This window comes from Talpa europaea (genome assembly GCF_964194135.1).
Source record: "Talpa europaea genome assembly, chromosome: 8".
In the NCBI taxonomy this organism is placed as follows: Eukaryota; Metazoa; Chordata; class Mammalia; order Eulipotyphla; family Talpidae; genus Talpa; species Talpa europaea.
This window is the reverse complement of record NC_140075.1, coordinates 25,074,547-25,096,587: the sequence shown is the minus strand read 5'-3', so window position 1 is coordinate 25,096,587 and position 22,041 is coordinate 25,074,547. Positions and strand designations below refer to the sequence as shown.

General features: G+C 43.1%; 1 protein-coding gene across 2 annotated transcripts in view; it reads left to right on the top strand.

Annotated features, from left to right (window-relative positions):
• Positions 1-22,041, top strand: part of RYR3 (ryanodine receptor 3) — a gene marked incomplete at both ends in the record, with an annotated part of 506,236 nt that overhangs the window by 285,712 nt on the left and 198,483 nt on the right. For both annotated transcript variants that reach the window (XM_084241349.1, XM_084241348.1), the window contains 8 exons: positions 6,316-6,532; positions 8,699-8,803; positions 11,910-12,013; positions 14,220-14,303; positions 15,909-16,068; positions 17,448-17,595; positions 18,492-18,697; positions 19,255-19,429. In XM_084241349.1, the coding sequence (XP_084097475.1) occupies positions 6,316-6,532; positions 8,699-8,803; positions 11,910-12,013; positions 14,220-14,303; positions 15,909-16,068; positions 17,448-17,595; positions 18,492-18,697; positions 19,255-19,429 (1,199 nt within the window). The remainder of the gene's footprint in view (positions 1-6,315; positions 6,533-8,698; positions 8,804-11,909; positions 12,014-14,219; positions 14,304-15,908; positions 16,069-17,447; positions 17,596-18,491; positions 18,698-19,254; positions 19,430-22,041) is intronic.

Genomic DNA, 22,041 nt, shown 5'->3' with positions numbered 1-22,041 from the left:
AGCTTACTGTGGTCAATACTGTGGAAATTATTGCTGAGACAAATATACTTCTGTGGGGAACATGACGAGCGCTGGCTCGATTGCCCTGGGCTTTCATCAAACACTGGCCGGAAGAAATATGAATGTGGGAACATACGTAACTCAGATTGTTCTCATGTCTTAGCGACAGGAACTGAAGATGCAATTATGAATCATGACTTAGAAGTTGAATTCAGGTCAGCAAAAGCTTGCTAATTCATTCCCCCTCTTAACCATAGCATGCGTCATTTTTTCCTTCAGAGTACTACCCCAACTCTCCGGAATGACGCGGTAACAGATCAGAATAATGAGATCTCTAGTAAGTTAAGATTAAAATGACTTCACACATTTGCTAGTAAGCAGTGAATTAATAACATTGTAGTCCAACAAAATCAAACCTAGTCATCCTTTCTGAGCATGGTAAAGCGATGTCCTGATTTTTTAGTATATTTTTCATTCATGGGTCATTCTTTCCAATCGCAGAATTTGCAATAGATATTCTCATCTCTTCTGCAAATGGGTAGGCAAAAATGCACAAATCTTAAAAAATGAAATTGAAATTGCTAGCAGAGATCTTCCAATATGATTTGGCTCTGTGTCCTCACAGAATTAGTCAGGTAAATAAAAAATTCCTCTACACATCCCCAAACTTCACTATTCCCAGAGGTCTATTTTTGAACCTATTGGTCATTTCAGAGGTAGAGGAATCTAAGGACACAGTTGCTTACTGTAATCACTTTAAGAAGGGAAAAAAACTCACTTGAGAGCTGATGAAATGTCTGAGTTATAGGAAGAACCCCAGAAGAGGATACAAGTGCTTTAGTGGAAAAGATTAAATTGGTTGATGAAATTGATTTTAAAAATCCATTCATGTGGAAAAAATGTGATCATAAAGAATTAATTTTAATGAACTCAATTCTTAAATGATCTTCTTGTTTCAAATTAACATTTTTTTAAGATGCTGGGAGGTTGGGCAGAACCCTAGGAGCAGGCAAGAAAACACCTAGGTAAGAGAGATTTGCATTCTTATGGGAAATCACTTATTTACAAGTGAGGCAAAGGATTTAAAATATACACAATAAAAGCCAGGTAACAAATTTCTTGAAAGGAGTAGACTAGGTAGGTGGAAGTTTAGCGTTTCTTTTCCTGCCCATTCAAACCCATGTTCTGGACTTCTGACCCTGGATAAGTTGTTGGGCAGATGCTATAGCTTTTATTATTCCTTTTCAGAGCAAGAATGATCTTGTCAGCCATTTAAAAGTTCCATCTACTTGAATATAAAAATTTCCAATGTGTATGCATTCGACAGGTTGAGCTTCACCCTCTGGGGACTGCGATGAGGTCAGCGTTTTGTCCCCACTGTGGGTCATGCTCCTACTGGTCAGCCAGTCCTGTCTTGGAACCTCTGGAGGTGAGGGTATGAGCTGACCATGGGTAGGGCAGTTTCTCGTAAGCTGGTGCAGCTGACATGTAATATCATGCCTTTGTGTAGCAGTTACACAATTGCTGCCTCTTTGTCTTCTAGGACTTTTTGTAGTTTTCTTGGAGAGTCTTAGGCTGGAAACCTCTGAGTTCAGTTCTTTTCACAGAAACTCCATCACCTATACTGGCTGGCCGCTCCCTTCTAGCTAACCCCAAGCCTCCCTCTGCACCCTCCTCCCCCTGCACAGGCCCCCATCTCCTCTAGCTCCTGGATTTCTGATCGCTGCTTAGACATTTGCCTTTCTAAGCACAATTCCTTTTAAAATGGCTAAAGGTAGGCTCATTTGTGGGGTGCCTACATGTTCTTCCCGGAGCACGGTCCTTGGCCTCACCCTAAGCAGTAGGATCTTGTTCCCTTAACACTTGTTTATTTTCTCTCTCGCTCCCCCTCCCCCTTCACCAAGTAAATATGTTCCTCTCTAAAGTCCAGGGGTCATTTGTGAGTGTCTGAGTGGTTCCTTAAAGGCTCCTCATTTAGCTTCAGATGGGAGAGAGCCCCCCCCACCCCTGCCGCCTTTTTCCTCCTGACAATTCTCCCAAGTGAATTCTTTACCTTCCATAAGAAAGTGTGCCCTGGACTAAGGTTAATGGAATTGATTCCCCAAATTTTGGGTGGATCTTCATGGTTGACCCAGCACCTCACTTCAGGGTGTGAAAATATTGGCATCCTCTGAACCACCTGCTTTTTCTAACTCTGAGATAGAGGGTAGCCCATTTTAATAGCCTCAAGAATTAAAGAGGGTTTCAGGTGTTCTCTTTCTTGTGATTCTTCAAATCTACATTTTATCCCTAATTATTTCCTTTGGCCTGGGCAGTCTGGATCTCCCAGAGAGAACTGCTGGGTGGCCCACCAATATTGCTGGCCATGTGTTGGCCTCCTTCCCACAGACCCTGGGCAGCTCTTCATGGCAGTAAGGGAAGGAGCCACAGGCGTGCAGCAAGTGTGCCTGGCATCAGCTTCTTTGCCATCCTACCTGCTGGAGATCAGGGGCTCCTGTCTGGCAGGACTTTGGAAATGACCCAGGACTCTGTACTTCTAGCCACGGAAGCACAGTGTAATGGCGTTCGAAGACCATGCTTCAGTAAGCAGTAAACGCTCATGTCTGCCTATGTTGATTTTTCATTTTGCAGTTTCTGTGGCTATTAGAGGAGCTAAGATTAAGATTTATAACCAAATTATCATTCTCCAGTTAAGACTTGATTATAAAAGGAGGGACATTGCTGTGTTCTTTCCGTGCTTCATGGATTGCCACCTTACTGGATTTGTTATGCAGAAGAATACAGCAAATTTTACAATATAAGAGAGATTTTGAAGCTAAACAGAACTGGCAAGAGAGTTCATGAATAATTAAGTCCATCTAGAAGTCCTCACAAGAGATCATTTCCTTGTTTTGGAACCATGCGCTGGTGTGTAGCAAAGGGTACATCTGCCATACAAGCTCCCAGGCGCTCAGCTCCTCTCAGAAAGGATGTGTGATGACAGGAGAAGCAAATAACTTCCCGCACTGATTCTTTGCTCCACAAGATCCCATTCTATACCATAGTTTCCACATGTCAGTAGCACAGTCTATTAGGTTGCAATTGAATTGGAAAGTTCTCAACAAATTATTTCAAGTCTTAGTCATTATTTCCTGAAGGTTCACTAAATTAGTAACATTGCAGGCTAATGACTCAATTTTGTTTTAATGTCATTGTTCATATTCTTAATACACATAGATCATGCCCTATTACATAACGTTTAATGTGGGAACATTTGCAAGCAACAATTGTGGTTCTAATTTTTATCAGTGTTGTTTAGTACTTTCAAATGGGAAAGTGGGAGGTTCAATACGTTGTCTATAATTAATTTTAAAACAGCAGTTTGCAAAATGCTGTTTGGATAAAAGAACTTGTTTGAATTGGGAAAGAAAAAAAAACCTTAATGTCTCTCCCTTGGAGAGGTTTTTATTTTGCAGTTTCATAATTAAGCTATTTCCACACTCACAATTACTCAGCCAACATTGAAACTCTCTGGAAGCCTGCCCTGCCAGAATATTCCTGTTAAAGGAAGTGAGACCTAGTGGCAAGTGTCGCTGAGAGCTTTGCTGAATCATAAACCTTCTTCCATGAACCTCATCTCCCTCCACACACACATGCCACTCCATTCTGCTCCACCAGTAATTCTGTCAAGAATCCTAATTCCAAAACAAAACTGGGATCTGGCTTCTCTGTACCGACATGCTGTCTTCATCTTGGTCCAACCCTCCCTCATCTTCCACTGGGACTAGATTCATGTCCGGTGTCTCCTAACTGGTTCCTAGACACCACATACAGCAATGAGAAGAATCTTGTATTCTCCTTAAAATCCCTCAGAGGCTATCTCTCCTAGAATAAAATTCCAACTTCTTTCTGTGACTCACATAATCTGATGTAACCCTGCCCTTCCTGCCCATCTTCTGCCCCACAGACTTACCAGATTCTCACCCATACCAGACTCTTCCTTGCCTCAGGGCCTTTGCACATGTTGTTCCTCTGCCTGGAATGCTCTTCCTCCAGGTTTTTAACTCACCAGCTCCTTAAGAAGCGAAGTCAGGGCCTGCCCTGGTGGCGCAGGCAGTTGAGCGCAGCGCTGTGAAGCTGCCCGCAGCCTCTGCAGCACAAGTTCAATCCTGGCCTGCCAGAGAGATACCCACATGGCATGGCAGACCTCTCCTGTCTTTCCCACTGCTCCCCTCAGCAGTGTATTTCAGTCTTCTGCCTATTCTGCTCCCCACTCTGTCTCTGGTGACTCCTCTCACCCTCCCGCACATCTGGCCTATACCCCGGTTCTTGTATACATGAATAAATAAATCTTTAAAAAAAAAAAAAAGTGAACTCACATGTCTCTGTCTCTTCCTCAGAGAGGCCTTTGTTGACTTCTACCTAAGAACTACCTCCCTGCCCCGAGTTATTTCCTCTCTCACTCTTTATCCCCTCACTGAATGTTTTCCAGTCAGAAATCATGCCTATTTGTCAAGTTGGAGGCCTGCTCTGTGAGACCAGGGATGCTGTAGTCTTTGTTCTTTGCTGACTCTCCAAGTGAAGAGAACAGTGCAAATCCTTTGGGCTCAGTTAATAGTTGTTAAATGGAGGGATGGAAGGAAGGAGGGGATATGACTGTTGTGTGAGGGTGTGCTGTGTATTGATTTTTCCTGTATGAATTACTATTGACCCTGCAGGGCTACATATCTTTCCATATTTTAATTGCTTAAAACTGTGGCCATATTTCCTCATCAATTTATTGCAGTTGCAGTTGATTTGTAAGAGCTATAACTCTAGCTATAAACCTAGGAGCACATGAACTGTCACTTTGCAATAGTTCGCTTTCATCCTCTCCTCTGTGCAGGGAGAGCTTTGGGGTCTAACTTTAACCTTACCTAACCTATATATGTGGGGTTGAAATTCTTCCAGAATGCTGAATTAAAATATTCCAAGACTTCGGTGTACTGGTAGCTAGTACCTGCTATTAATGTGAGATCCAGGTGTCTTCCCTCTTCCTTGGGAGCAACCTGTGAGCATTCCTGGCATGGAGTCAGGCCTGCATGCCAGCAGCATGATGGTGCCCCCGAGAAAGGCACTGGTACCCTAGTAAACCAATACTTCACGCCCATTTGTCTCCCTGTGGCTATGGACACATGCCAATGCTTCCCCACAGTCGCCCTCAAATGGCTGCTTTGGGGCACTGCAGCATCTATAGTGTATCATTTCTTGTAAATGTGTGGTGTTAAATGCTCTGGCATGCACGATTGGTATTTAATACTCTCGTGTTATTTAATCTTTTGTGTACATCTTTTTTTTTTTTTTTGTGGGACCCTCGCCGGCAGCCGGGGAACGAACTGGCTCTGCAGAGGCTATGAGCAGCCTCGCAGCCCAGTGCTCAACCACTGCGCCACCAGGGGAGGCCCTTGTGTACATCTTAAAATAAGAATTTTCTGTTATCCCTAATTGCTATATCATTTTTTATTGATGTGTGAATAGTCTCACTCAAATAAAATGAGTTGAAGTTCTCATGCTGTACTCTCAATATGATCTTTTCAGAGAATAATATTATTATCACTGTTAATTTCTTTATAATACTTTAGTAATATTTATAGTATTGGTTTCCCTACTAGAATATGGATAAACATAATTTTAAAAGTCTACTGATGCCACATTTTTTAAATAAAGACCATTAAACTGGGTAATTACATCATTCTACATTTAAGAATTTTTCCTACTATTCCATACACATATGGAAGATAACATATGTGCAAGGATATTTATTGCATCACTTTATACATTAGCAAGAAATTAGAAGCTGCACAAATGTCCACCAACAAAGCACTAGGTAAATAAATCAAGTTTCAATTATACAAAGAAATGGTATACAGCCAGAATGTTGCAGCTAGTTTATATACTGATAAGGAAAAATCTCTAGGATTGCACACATACACAATTGAACAAAGTGAGATAAATAAATATAAAAATACAGCTATTTGTGTGAAAATGGTTTGGGGGGGGAGCAGGTGAATAGAATAAAACTGACTTTCACATTTAAAATCTAGTGATACGTATGGATAATGTCATTTCTAATAGTTGGCACAGGTCCATAGTCTCATGCGTGGACACTGGGTTCTCTCTACATTGCTTCTTGCACACCTGGGATGTTTGCTGTGCTCACTCTGAATTTAGTCACTTCCCCACAAAACAATTTGGAATCAGGGAATACCAGGCTTTAATTTTCACTGATTTAGGCTGAGATTTTTTGGGTTTTTTTTTTAACCTCTTTTTTCCTTGTCTCTCTCAATGATGACACAGAGTACGTTTCTTGATGGGTGGACGTCATGGAGAATTTAAATTCCTGCCTCCCTCTGGCTATGCCCCTTGCTATGAAGCCTTACTTCCAAAAGAGAAGATGAGACTGGAGCCCGTCAAAGAATACAAGCGTGATTCTGAAGGCATTAGAGATCTGCTGGGTACCACCCAGTTCCTGTCCCAAGCCTCCTTCATCCCCTGTCCCATAGACACCAGTCAGGTAGGTTCAAACTGCCAACAGAATGAAATGTAGATAAAGGGTTAAATCTTCCTTCTTTTTTGTGTCTCTTGGGACCATATTTTTGCCATATGCTCTACAGAATTGTCATGTAATATGAACAGGTATTCTTCATGTTTCTACCATGTGAGTAGATTGAGCTCTTGAAGGATTTTGCAACCAATGAGCAAGTTGAGCACTTGCTACATGCAAGGCCCTCTACTAGAGTATGTGAATCATAGGCAGAAATATTTCAGTGTTCTCTGGGAGTTTACAACCAAATTGAAGAGATAATAAGTGAATGTGTTATTTTTAAAAGTATGAGTAAAATACAGAATGATCTATTTGTGCAAGGAGATAGCTAGACACAACCTTTAGGTTAGAATGTTCCTAGAAGTTTGCATAAGATGATGGAAATCAGTCAGGGCCTTTAATAAACTTAAATGGGGAGGGTCAACCAGGGGTAAAGTAACAGGAATGGGGCCTAGAGGTAGGAAGGCATACGTAGGGATACATAGCAATGAATATTCTTTGTGTGATTGGTTGCTTGGAGAAAGAAGAGCAAATAGGAATGAACTGGAAATAAAACTGGAAAGAACAGGAGCTAGCATAGAGGACTTTGAAAGTGCTGATAAATGGAATTTTCTTTCCCTTTACAGAGTCTTTTTTTGAGAGAGACACATTCACGTGGTTATGGCGGGGGCATATAATAGCTTTCAGTATTTCCTGTGCACCAAGGCTATTCGAATCACTGTTCAGATGTTAGAGAAAATAAATGAGAAGGGACCTTGCCTCTGAGGCACTAGGTTAATAGTTTGGAGGAATACGGCTCTTTTAGTCTGTGAAAGCTCTCTTGTATTTTTCCATAATATTCCTATTACCCTGTTGCATTCAGCTGTGTGTGCTTATTCCTAGTCTGCGTACTTCTATAGCTAATGATGTGAATTCCCATAATATACAGATAACAGTGTTTCTCTGCTCGCAGAGCCTAGTACAGCTCTTGGAATGGAGTTGGAGTTGAGAATGTTGGTGAGAAACTAGGATGGAGTTTGTGAGCCAGAGGACCTCCTAGAATAGCATCAGTTGCTTCCTAGGGATTCTATACAAGACCCCTGAGGGACAAAGAAGTAAATTAGCTTTTCCGTGGACACAAGGTTGCCCTTTTCTGTGCTGCCCTCCTTACCAAGGAAGCAGAACTGCATGCATGTGTTACAACTTCTGGAAGATACAGAGTTCAAAAAGAGTTTTTAAAAATGAGAGGATTTTTTTTAAAGATTTATTTATTTACTTATACAAGCACTGGGCACAGTCAGAAGTGCGGGAGGGTGAAAGAATTCACCAGAGCCAGAGCAGGGAACAGAACAGGCAGACTGACGAAATTCACTGCTGAGGGAAACAGCGGGCGGCAGGAGAGGTCTGCGCGCCATGTGGGACCCTCACCTGGTGGCCAGGGATCGAACTGGCGCTGCAGAGGCTACGGGAAGCTTCACAGCCCAGCACTCAACCACTGCACCACCAGGGGAAGCCCATAAAAAATGAGAGGATATTTTGATGAAGGAGGAAAGGTAAGGAATAGTTCAGGAGTGAGAAGAGGTTCTAAGCATGCAGAGTTAAAGTTGAAGAGTGAAGATAAGTCAAGATGGGAAAATTTTGAACTCTGGACCCAAAGTTGAGTCTGTCTGGACTTGGAAATCTGGGAGATCCAATACAGGGATATTCTCCTTGGAAAGGTCTAATTTATTATTTTGAATGAGACCTTGTAATTTTTTTAGAATGTGCCAACTGTACAATTATCAGAGAAGTTAAATATCAAGTACATATTCGACGCCATCCTATCTGGGGCACGTTAACCAGTTTGCTATTAGGTATTGCTAACCCAGCCCTGTCATTGGCACTAACAGTCCCTAGCACAAATCGAACTCAGCCCCCTGATGAAAGTAGGAAGAAGGACCCCAGATCCCAAAGACCAAGAGAGGATAGACAGAGAAGAAGCCAAAAGAAAGGAACCGAGGCAGTGTCTGGGTGAAGCCAGGTGTGATCAGAACCCCATATCCCTTCCTGGGTGATATTCCCATAAATTCAATGGGAGCACCTAATCTGTAAAGATTTTATGATTTCCATGTAATTGATAGCTTGTTCTGATTTCTCATTTGTTTCTTTTCCTTTTAGATTGTCTTGCCGCCTCACCTAGAGAAGATCCGAGACAGACTGGCTGAAAATATCCATGAGCTTTGGGGAATGAATAAGATCGAGCTCGGCTGGACTTTTGGCAAGGCATGTGCTTCATCGGTGGGGCTGGGAAAAGGGTTGCACTGCCTTGTTGCCTGGAAGAATTCTTTTTTCGTGTTAGTACGCATGTGAGAGGCTCTGGCCATGTTGCACCAGAACCTCGAATACTATGTTGAAGGCTAGTTATACTCACCTTTTTATCTGCTGTAGCGGGAAAGCACTCGGTGCTTCTCTTTGAAGTATAATAGTAGTATACTCTTCTGTAGATGTCATCATCAGGCTGAAGAAGGTTACTTTTATCCCTCATTTACTGAGGGTTGTTATCCAGAATGGATGTTGGATTTTGTCAAGTTTTCTTCTGTATGTGCATATTGAGACGGTCACGAATTTTCCCTTTCTAGCATAGTGACTGCTCTTTGAATATTGAACCAGTCTTGCATTCCTGGAATAAGCCCCGCTGGGCTAGAGTATGCTAACCTTTTTTATGTTGTCGGATTTAATTTGCCAAGATTTGCTTTCACATCTGTGTTCATAGGAGTTATTGATCTGCTTCTCCCCTTGCCATATCTTTGTTGTTGATATCAAGAAAATGCTAGCTTTGGGCCTCCCTGGTGGCGCAGTGGGTTGAGCACAGTGCTGTGAAGCTGTCCACAGCCTCATAGTGCGGGTTCGATTCTCAGCCGGCCAGGGAGCTACCCACGTGGCGCAGCAGACCTCTCCTGTCTCGCCCACTGTTCCCCTCAGCAGTGTTTTCAGTCCATCTGCCTGTTCTGCTCCCTGCTCTGTCTCTGATGAATTCTCTCACCCTCCTGCACTCCGGCCTGTACCAAAGTTCTTGTATAAATAAAAAATATCTTTAAAAAAAAAGAAAATGCTAGCTTCGTCGAATGAGTTGAGAAATACTCCTTTGCTTCAATTTCCTCAAAGAATTTGTATAGAATTGTTAATTAGCTCTGCCTTAAATGTTTAGTAGAATTTACCAGTGAAGCCATTTTAGCTTTGCTGTTCCTTCGTGGATTTCTAGCTACAAATTCCGTTTCCATAAAGGATATGAACGATCCAGTTTCTATCATTTTCTTGAGTGAGCTTTGGTAGTTTGTAGCTCTTGAGTAATTTGCACCTATCACCTGAATTGGGCAATTGACTGGAGTACGCTGCAGTGTTATTCTTTGGCTGTTGCTTTCATCCGGAGTGGTGCTACTACCCCTGGCTATTTGTGTCCTCACTCTTGCTGGCAGTTTATTAACTTCATTGGTCTTCTCAGAGTTTTTCTTTTCTTTGGTATTTTTCTCATGTGTGTCTCACCAGTTTTATTTCCTCTCTCTTAGTTTAATTTGCTCTTTTTCTTGTTTCCTTTTTTTTTTTTTTTTAATTGTAGAAGGTTTCCCAGGGAAACTTCCTGAGTCAAAACACTCTCTTACTTCACCTGTCTTACTGTCACTACAAGAGCAGCACCTAGCTCAGTTGTGCCTGCAGTGCAGTGAGGAGCACTAGGACACAGCTCTGCAGAGACAGATGGGGGGCAGGGAGGGGATAGCTACCTACTCCCTCTCCTTCATTCAGGGAATATTGCGCACAGCACCACCTTCAGAAGCCCCATGCTTCCTTTTCCTTCCTTCCCCATAGGTGGTGAAAAAAAGGCTGATTCATTGTTTTGAATTTGTGTAATATGGTTTTCAGTTGCATCACTAAGATTAATGGACACTCAGGAGGTTTAGGAATCTCACTAGAAAGTACTTTTCAAAAAGGATATAAATTGATTTTATTCTGTGACTTGTGTAAATGATGTCTGAAAGCAGGAGAGCAGTTATGAAGCCTCTCTGACCCTGATAACTCTCAAATTAAGCACATTTCAGGTTGGTTGCTGAAGAGGACCCTGCTCTCCAGCATTTATGTATTTATATAGCCACCATAAAATTATTCTCCTTACAGGTGACCACCTCTGCTGTGTGCATTTATAATACCACAGCCTCTCCTTGAGAGAATGAATCACAATTGCAATTTTACATTTACCGCTATGATTATTTTGCTAATGTTTCCTGGCCCGCCTTTCTGGGACTGGGGCTCTCCTGACTCACTGTTGAACTCCTGATGTCTAGCTCTGTGCTGCCATGTAGTAGACACTTGACAAATTCTGTTGCATTAGCTAGTTAATGCCTGGATCTGCCCTGTCCAATACAGTAGCCATCAGTCACAGGTGGCTGCTGAGTGCTTGAAATGTCTGAACTTAAGAGGTGCTATAGGTATAAGAACACAGCAGCCTTTGAAGACTTATTATGAGGAACTAATATAAAATATCTCATCAATAGTTTCTTGGGTAAATTACTTATTAAGATGGTTAATGTTAGGGTGATACTGTGTTAAGTGAAATACATTATTTAATTACATTATTAAATGTAATTTCACCTGTTCCTTTTTGCTTCTCTCGTGTGGCTATGAGAAAATTTGAAATTACAAATGTAGAATACATGGGTGGCTGACTTTGTGTTCTCTTGCACAGTACTGGCCCAGGTTCTGTAGCCCTTTGTTCTGGAGAGTGCTGCACTTCAGTGGCATTATGGTGCCATGAATTTTGATCAGTCAGGAGCATGGTTATCACGACATGTAAAATTGTTTCTAGGGAGGGCCTCCCCTGGTGGCGCAGAGGTTGAGCGCTGGGCTGCGAGGCTGCCTGCAGCCTCCGCAGTGCCGGTTCGATCCCCAGCTGCCAGGCGAGGGTCCCACATGGTGCGCAGACCTATCCTGCTGCCCACTGCTCCCCTCAGCAGTGTACTTCGGTCCTTCTGCCTGCTCTGCTCCCCGCTCTGGCTCTGGTGAATTCTCTCACTCTCCCACGCTTCTGACTGTACCCAGTGCTTGTATAAATAAATAAATAAATCTCTTTAAAAAATTTATTGAAAAAAAATTGTTTCTAGGGAAAAGTATGTTCTGAATGCAGACACCTGGCTGGAAACAAATCCGCACAGCACAAGTCACTGGCCACTTGGGGACTGTCTATCATTTGTTAGAGAGATCGCATATTTGCCAATCAGCAAACAGCTGTTTTTGTCTTGCCTGGTACAGATTGCCTGGGTCATGTTTCAGTGTGTGTCCTCTTCTGTTTTTCAGCTGTCAAAATTTTAATTACTTTCTTTCTTATGTTGTCGCCTAGATACGGGATGACAATAAAAGACAACACCCCTGCCTTGTGGAGTTCTCAAAGCTCCCCGAAACTGAGAAGAATTATAACCTGCAAATGTCAACTGAAACCTTAAAGTGAGTGTTTAATTGAATTTAGACTAACCAGTGAGTGGGTGATTTAATGTCTTATAACTAAGCTGCAAACGTATGTCTCTTGCCTTGAAAACATGATACATTCTGATAAATTAGAAGGGATGGTGATTATTCATGCCACAAAAGGGTTTAGTATAGTGACTAACACATGTACCCTTGTTATTTAGTGTATTTATTTCTTGAGAGACACTTGCCATTTTCCAGGGATGGGGAAAAAAAGAAGAGGAACTTATAATCAATAAGCCAATGACCTGTTATAGTTCATGTTAAGTCAGTCAAGGAAGAGGCATTTCTGGGGGGAGGGAGGGAAGGGGAGAGGAACGACTAGGGTCAAAATAAGGGGGGTTGCAATTGTATGGGGAATATTACCAAAATGAAAATGTATACATTGTGCAAAAATGAAAAATGATGTAAGAATTATATAAAATAAAATATTAATTAAAAAAAGAAAGAGGCATTTCTAAAAACAAGTGGGGAAACATGGTTTGATTTGCAAAAATTCAAATTAAAGATAACTTTTAGGGGCTTCCCTGGGGACACAAGGGGTTAAATCTCAGCACTATGAAGCTATCCACTGCCACTGCAGCGCTAGTTCAATCCCTAACCAGGGAGCTGACTCACATGGCGCAGCAGACCTCTCCTGTCTCGCCTGCTGCTCCCTTCAGCAGTGTATTTCAGCCATTCTGCCTGTTTCGCTCCCCACTCTGTCTCTGATGAATCCTCTGACCACCACCCCCACCTCTGGCCTACACCCCAGCTCTTGTATGCATAAATAAATACAATAAATCTTTTTTAAAAATGGCTTATAGCTCCTCCATGATCCCACCTATGGTTTAAAGCCTAATTCACACTTTATTGTTTTTAGCTCAAGTTGGTAGCTCCCATCTTGAATTCCTTTTGTGCTCATTACCTAATCTCTGTTATATTTCTCTGTTCTCTTGTGTCAGTGTTGAAAATGTTAACACTGTGGTTATGTCAGCATAGCGGTGCTTTTGACCGTGCCTTGTCTTGCAGGCTCACACTTACACTGTCTTCAGTCACACAGATACTTCTTTTTTGTTTGTTTGTTTGTTTGTTTTCTTTTTAGAGCAGGGGTACAGGCCAGAGGTGTGGGGGTTGAGAGGATTCACCAGAGGCAGAGCAGGGAACAGAACAGGCAGATCAATGGAAGTACATTGCTGAGGGGAGCAGCAGGCGAGATGGGAGCAGTCTGCTGCGCCATGTGGGTAGTTCCCTGGCCAGCCGGGGATCGAACTCGTGCTGCAGAGGCTGTGGACCACTTCACAGTCTGCATCTTAACCCCTTGCACCACCAGAGAGGCCCACACAGATACTTCTTGAGGGTATGGCTTTGGCTCCTCGTGGTGTCAATGTAGCCCCAGAAACAGAAGAGGGAGCGCACAGTAAATACTTGCTGACTGTGAATTGCTGCTCTATCTGTTTCCCAATATAAGAGAATCAGGATGCAATCCTAATGTGAATTTGTAAACTGGAAGCTGACTCCAAGAGGGGCTATTTATGAACTCTTTTTCTGTATTCTTATGCTTACTATCATGGAAATTGAGTTAGCAAGTTATGACCTTCCAGCCATCTGACCAGTCTCCTATTTGTCAGTCAAGTTTTGTTGTAACAAATCCAAGCTCACCAGTTTGAGTGTTGTCTGTGGTTGCTTGTCCTCTATGATGGCAGAGTTGCATAATCATGCACTACTTGACAATAGGAATACCTTCTGAGGGTTGCACCATTGGGAGAGGCCATCACTGGACAAACACAATATTGGCAGTGGATTTTGTATGCTTTGGGGCCACAATGAACAAAAAAAAACTCATGAGATTAAATCAAGCATAAGGGAAAATTACGCTATCAAGTGATGTGGTAAGCAGCAGATGCACATGGCTGCAGCTGGCATCAAACACTATGATGTTGCCATGGCTACAACATCACTAGATGATAGGAAGTTGGGGGCCACCTTCATATATGCTCTTCATTGTTGACTGAAACAACTTTACACAGTGCTTGACTATACTGTGTCCAATTGTGGCTGAAACTTTTACTATCTGACCTTTACAGAAACTGGCAACCCTTGGTCTCGGCTGTTTGTTTTTATCCACTCACTTGCAGGTTAGGGACTTGCTGTTCTTTCCCTGGCAGTTACTTAACCCTTTTCTTCTTCCTCTGTTACGTCACAGGACCCTCCTGGCCCTGGGATGCCACATTGCCCATGTTAATCCGGCTGCTGAGGAGGATCTCAAAAAGGTCAAACTGCCCAAAAAGTAGGTTTCTTTTAGTGGTTGAAGATTTTAATGCTCCTGTCTGAAACTTTTTTCTTAAACTCATGCACAAAGGCACGTGTCAGCTCCAGGTACTTGCGATTTCCAGATCAGGATGGCTCCTCCCACTGCTGAGACAGCATTAAAATCCCCAGAGAGAAATCTGTTGAAGTCCCTGTTTTCAGGTCCCCCCTCTCTTTGCTCACTACTGTTTGTTTGAAGCAAAGAAATGTGCTCTCAGTTGGGTATACTCTCTTTGGTCTCTAAGGATAGCAGTTGGCACAGGAGCTTGAGAATGGTTGGTAGCCACAGCTACCAAAGATTCATTCCTCTGGCCTTGGGCCAGTCTTTATAAGTCCCCTGTTGACATGGGTGTCTCTGCCAGGATTTGCGTTTGCTCCGTAAATCTGCATGTGCCCTCCTCTCCCTGTCGCCCTGTATATTCAGTCACATGTGCTTGCACATTCAGACCCATGCCCACCGGTGCATCCCATAGCTGGTTCTCTCGCTCTCGCTCTCCCTCATCTGTGCCAGCCTTAGTGTGCAAGTAGTCACAGACTGGCATCATACTAACTTACGAGCCAAGTGGATGCCAGCTTTAATCAAATGCTTATATTTCCCGTTATCCCTGTTAAACTGTACAGCTGATAATCTCTACTCTCAGAGGTAGCTCTTGGTGCTGAGAACACCACCTCTAAGGGCAGCCTGCTGGCTGAGTCTGTGGAGGCCAGTTCTCAAAATCAACACCTGCTGACTCTGCCCAAGTTTAAATGTCTGGAAGTTGGAGAAAGGCCAGTATCCTTTGCCTGCAGTAGCCCCTTATCTCATGCTGCTCAGAGGCTCCAGGGTAGAATGAGGCCCGGTCTTCAAGGTATCACATTTTGGCTCCTGCACTGACCTGGGCAGTTGGAAGTCCTGCGGTAACAGGCACCTCTGAACTCACATCCCACATGGCTGTGATGAGCTGCCCTGGTCCTCTCTGCACACACCATGACCTCTACCTGCACTCATATTGAGTTTTCGCCCATCTTCACATTATCTGTCAAATTATTTGTCAGATTACAGACATCTGAGGCTCTGACTTCTGACCCAGATAGCTCACCACAAAGGTCGCTTCAAAGCACATAAATTCTCTGATTTTTGTTTTCAATTCCCAAGGTAAAGTTTTAACTTTCTAATGCCAAGGTATCATTCTGTGCTGATTTATAAGAAACCATTTGGCTCAAGAGGCTGTCTGTGCCAATCTGGTTAGAACCTTTTGTATTTTTTGTATTTTTGAAGTGGTGTGAAAGAGTTGATAATGTTTCGGCATGCAGAATATGCCCATCATTTGTAGGAGTCCTTAAGTAATTTTCTTAGAAATAAGAATGGATTTAACTAACCATCCGCTTTCTCCAGCTGTCTCATTTGAATCTGTGATGCGCAGCTGACAAGAAGTATAGCAGGTTAGGGGCTCCATCTGTGGCCCTGAAATAGGACTGAAGGGTAGAACCTGTGACTGCAACCTTATTGTGTACTATTCTTACTATGTGCTATTGATCTAAAACCTGGAATGGGGGAGTTCATTCAGGTCTGTTCAAAATACATATTTTTTTCACTTACTTGTAGCTACATGATGTCCAATGGCTATAAACCAGCCCCTTTGGATTTGTCTGATGTGAAGCTGTTACCTCCTCAAGAAATTTTAGTGGATAAGCTTGCAGAAAATGCACATAATGTTTGGGCAAAAGACAGAATAAAACAAGGATGGACCTATGGCATTCAACAGGTGAGGAGCTCTGGGTCAGGCCTGCTATAAAAGTTAATGATCATCCATCAAAATGCCATTTTGCTTTTTGGTGTTAGATTGGAAGGTGGAGGTTGCCCTTGCACTTTATCCCTCTTGCCTCAGCACAGCACATGCGTTATTTATAGAATCATGGGACTGAGCAGAATTTGTAATGGTCACCTGGATATTAACTCTGGGCACAGTTCCAGTGTTGCAGAAATGGATAGGCTTGCCTGTCCTTTGTTAGTCTAGTTCAGTTGTGACCATGGTGTCCCGTGCTTGTGCTACTGCATCTTCGCTCATTCCCTGTCTTGCTGCTTTGCATCAGGGAAAGTTGAGCTCTCCTGCCTTTCTTCAAGGCCAACATCACCGCTCCATAGCATAACTGGGATGCTTCCAAGTCAATGCCAATGAGAGTAAAAAGAGGGCATGCTAGCCCAGGAGAGGGAAAACTAGCCTGCTAAGAAGCCTGTAACCCACCCCCTCAACTGCACCACTTCAGTCCCCTGGGGCAATATTTCTGGGCAGAGTTCTTAACTTGAGCAGAGGGTCAGCAAGGAATTAGATGGTGTTTAGAGTCTGGGGCCAGCCCCAAAGCTTCTGGCATGCCTCTCTTCCTGAGGGCATCCCTCATCTCGGTAAGTGCCAGGGATAGTATCAGGAAAGCTCGGGGGTGACTCTGGTGCACACATGTTGATTCACATCTGAACCTCTGAACCTGCACCTTCTGGAAGCAGAAAGGACCACATCTGTGGAACAATAACAGGATGGGAAGTAGGGGGTTCAAAGCAGCGTGTCATCTATATTCACTTATCATGACTTATCAGTGCAATTGCCATTATTATCTTCTTACAACCCACCCCTCCAAGGACCTGAGGAAAAGTGAAACGTGCACATGTGCCTGCTACAATAAAATGGAGCCTCTGTGGCTCTGCCTCTTTCCAGGTGTCCCTCTAACGAATATAGAGTCTCTTGCTGATGTTTCTCTGTTAAGAGGCCATTGTGAGGAGGCTATAACAGTTTAATCTTTGGCAGGATCATCCATAGGGGAATAGTTACACAAATCCCCATCTGCTTCGCCTTGAGAGTGAAGGTTTATAACCAATTTCCTGACACTTTATTTTATTCACAGGCTGGCATTATTAAAATGTGTTCTCTAATGCTAGCTTTGAATATTAGTAAAAATTTTCCACTTATACTTCTTTAATCCTGAAGAGAAATGGCAAATATGTACTTTGCTAAATATCAGGACACCAGGGGAAGAGCTGTTAGACTTATATGAGAAAGCCGAGGGTGTTGCTGGGAATATGTGAGTGGGACAAGCTATTTGTAAAGACAAAATGTATCTTCTCAGCACCTTTTTTTCTGGCTTCACCTAGGATTTGAAGAACAAAAGGAATCCCCGGCTGGTGCCATATACATTGCTGGACGAGCGAACCAAGAAGTCTAACAGGGACAGTCTCCGCGAAGCTGTCCGGACATTTGTTGGATATGGATACAACATAGAGCCATCAGACCAAGAGCTAGGTAAGGAGCTGATAATGTGAATTCCACCACAGTTTGCTGAAAACATTCTCTTCTGGGGAAAAGCTAACTTCAAATAGGTCTGACTTGCATTATCAGACATGATACTATTGGCCAAGCACACCAAACTAAATGGTGTGTTTTCAGAAGCCAGGTAGAGAGGTAGAGAAAGGGACAACCATGGTTGTTCCTAAAACTGTCTCCCACTGGTAGATTTTTCCATGATGAGCACTTCTGTGACTCAGTTCTACAGACAGAAGTTCCCAGCCAGGGTAGCTTCACTTTTTAAGAGAGTCACAAAAACAAATTACCTTTTTCTCTCACTTTCCAAACATGTGACTATCACCTGACTTTTGAACAGGCAATAGCATCTCTAAATTCTAACACTGAGTCATCTCACCAGCGTGTAATTGATTAGCAGGCCATTGCCTTCCAAGGAGGGTACCATGGGCCATCAGAGCCATATCACACACGCAGTTGAGGGGATGAATTTGGAGTAAGATGGACCTGGGTTCAAATCCTTGCTCTCCTCAGTTGGTTGCCTCTGGAACCTTGAACAAGTGATTTAACCTCCTGAGTTTCAATTTCTTCATCTGTAAAATACCAGCAGTGCTACTGACCTCATCAGGTTATTGAGAGGAAAACCTGAGATATAGTCTCTAGGACCTACTAAAAGCAATCATTCAGTAAGTAGTATCATATTATTATGATATGATATGATGATGATGATGATGATGATGATGATGATGGATGATATTATAAGCAGAGTGTTTTAATGGGAGCGCTATCATCAGTCTTAGTTGATGTCACATTCTTTTGAAGACTGCTACCTAGTAACTTAAGATTTATGTTCTCTCTTTCCCGCCTACATCCTCTGGTCCCTGTCCTTCTCATGATAGCTGACCCTGCTGTGGAGAAAGTCAGCATAGACAAGATTCGATTTTTCCGGGTAGAGCGGTCTTATGCAGTGAGATCTGGAAAGTGGTATTTTGAGTTTGAGGTGGTGACCGGAGGAGACATGCGTGTTGGCTGGGCCAGACCAGGCTGTCGGCCTGACATTGAGCTGGGGGCCGATGACCAAGCCTTTGTGTTTGAAGGAAGCAGGGTGAGTCTCCATAGCATCCACATGTCCTTGACCCAAATTTTACTTTGCCCAACATTTCCCCGGGAATTAGAAGTACTGAATGTCAGGATCTCGGACTTCCTGTGTGCCTGGCCACCACCAGTGCTTAAATTAGACTGTAGAACGTTTATCACCTAGTGACTATCGCTTTGCTCAGGCAAAGGGGAATAGTGTATGCCCACATCCTTTCTATGATCACCTCCATATCTGCTCTCACCCCTGAGTCTATTGCCTCTGCTTCAGAGCAGGCTCACAGAACACCATGAAGTATGTAGGGAAATCTTACCACTTAACCCAAGAAGGGGTCTGCTTGTGATCACAGATGGTGAGGCATTAGGGAACTCTGGCCACATTTTCTGATGAAGTGTGTATATCTCAGCTTCACTTCCCTGCAAGAGAGTCCTTGTTGGAGAGGCAAGTGCTTTGTAGAAATCAGACACTACTACCAGTTTGGAGAAGTTACTCATGTGGTCATGTCTTCAGCTTGGGAGGGCTTCTAAGAATTCCATTTCTCTAAGCTCTGGGATCTTGTTTTCTAGGGCCAGCGTTGGCATCAAGGGAGTGGGTATTTTGGACGTACCTGGCAGCCAGGAGATGTGGTTGGATGTATGATTAACCTAGATGATGCCTCAATGATCTTCACATTGAATGGGGAGCTGCTGATCACCAACAAAGGCTCTGAACTTGCCTTTGCTGACTACGAGATTGAGAATGGTAAATCTACCACCTTCCCCCCATTCCAGCTCCATGAGTTGAAGGAAAATCCAGGGAGAACTGGGTGAGCTCTTCTACCTCTTATTTAGGGCACCCTGTCTTTTGCATATTTGAAACCCTGGTGGTGAAGACTAAACCTTAAGCTATCATTTTGAAGAAGCAAGACAAATAATAGTGATAGTTGGTATGTGTGGCATAAATAGAAGTTCTGAACTTCCAGAAAGATTGACCAAGCAGCTCTCTCATTCCTTGTGCCATGCCCTGGCATGCAAAGGTTTCCCAGTATTACAAAGGAGTTGCTAATTGCATGTGGACTGGTGTCCCTGGAATGAGAAGAAAAGCCAGTGAATTAAAGAATTATCCTTTTATTCCGATTTAAATTGTCAGTCTACATGTTTATGTAAGTGAATATGATGTTTTGATGAGAACCATTGAAACACAAAAGTTCAACCTAACCGTTGCCTTGAATGAAACATAATTTATTTTGAGATTTAGACATGCTGTGCTGTTGGACTTATTAATGGCCGTGCATAGACCACAACCAGGGCACAAGGGAACAATTGCAGCTTCTCATTTGCTGTCTACATAACCCCATCGCATCCGCAAGCTTGTCGGCATATAGGAGAAGCCTCCCTGAGCTGTGCCCTCGACAAATAGTGTGGTTCCCCCAGTCTTGGCTTCGTTTCTCTGCCTTCACTTTCTTGTTTCCACCAGAAAATAAGATAAGCTACATCATTTCCAACACCCTAGAGATAAAATTCTATGGCGATCACTTCATGCTCACTGTGTGCACATCCCTGTGCTGGGTGTAAGGTCACTCTCTGCTTCTTCGCTGCAGGTCAGGATGAGGCATAGTAGGGGTGCAGGGAAGGGGCTGCTCTGGGTCAGGACACCTGGGCTGTCCTCCTGCCTCCACCCATCCCCACCTGCAACATTTTGGATTGACTTTATTTAACTTCTTTGCATCTCATTGCCCCTTCTATAGATGATTAGGATTCCTGGTAGTTTTGAATTCCTATACTCTACAAAAGGAAACAGTCCCCACCTGGAAAGCTAAAAAAGATAAAACTGCGTAGGCAAGAGCTGCACAAATGCCCTAAATAATCATAGAAAATAGGATTTGTGGAGGTTTTAGCTTTCTATATCACTTTCACACTTTTTACCTACTGTCTGCAACAGGCATAACCAGTTGTACCTTAGGAGAGCTTTAAGGATTGTTCATATTTGAGGAAATAGATAGGTTGCAAGTCAGTGGTTTTTTTCTAGAAAGACAGGATGACTGAAGCCAGTTAGGGTCATTTTTAATACCCTCTGAGAAAGGTTTAAAATCAAAGTTTTGAGAAAAATTCTATTTTTTAAGACAAAGACAGACATTGCCAGCAGAGCAAAAAAGGGGTGTGGTGTTCAGAGACTTAACAAAGGAAAGTAACAGGTGGGGACAGGCACGGTGAGACAAGCTGTCTCCTGATACTGCTATTAGGAAAAACATACTGGCCTAGTACCCACTGCAAGGAGTACTGTCTTACTGAGGCCAGGAAGAAAACAAAGTTCTAGAGGAGTCAGGCTCATTCCCAAGGAGAATGCTTCTCTTGGGTAGAAAGAGGCCAAAGACTAGAGACCTATGAAGTCTTGACATAATGACAAGGAGGAGATAAGCATGTTGTCTGTTGAGCCGAGTTATAGAAGCCTTGTAAAGTCCAAAGCCTCGCTGTTCAAGGTGTGAGTCACTTGCTGGAAATGCAGAATCTCAGGCCCCACGCCAGACCTACTGCATCCGAAACTTCCTCTGAACAAGATACTGGGTGGTTTGTGAATTCGGTACAAAAGTAAGTGACCATGGTACTAAGGGGTTCATTTTCTAATTGTAAAAAGAAAAAAAGGTGAAATATAACAAATATGACAAGGCAACTCACAGTGCAAAGCAGGGGCTTAGAAATGGCAGTGACTGACACAGGATGAACATTCTCGAAGAATGGATTGGAACCAAATGGTTGATAAAGAATATGAGCTGCTGTAAGGAGAAGACTCTTCCCTCATGGGCTGTAACTGGAGTAGCAGTGCAGAATCAGGAAACTTCAGGAAAAGGTGATATAGTTTGGAATACATGTGTCTGCGATGATGATGAAACTGAAAAGATAAGGTGCAGGTTGGAACCTGAACCTGTATACTGAGGCTCTGGCTTTTCTTTGAAAACACTTTTAATACCTGATCTGGCCAAACGCCCTTGGATGTCACTCTCTTGGAAATGGGGGGATCAGATGAGGAGCAATGGAGGCTGTTGTGGGTTTTTAGCAGAGGAACGCAGTAACAGAGAGGAGTGTTTTCGGAGAATTCTGTTGCAGTGAAAGCTATACCTGGTAGACCTTTTGTGTACAGAGACATGATTTGACCTTCACAACAACAAAGTCTATTATTATCACAGAATTGGACTGTATTATGTTAATGCATTATACCACACTGTTGTATCACACTGTAATAACACAGAGACAAGATAATTGGAGCGCTCTTGCAGTTCTGCGATGGCTTAGGAGTTAGTGGAAGGGCAGTTGGAAGATGTCTGCATGTCATTTGATAACAATAGCCCAGAGGCCTGGAATCATCATACGGCATCT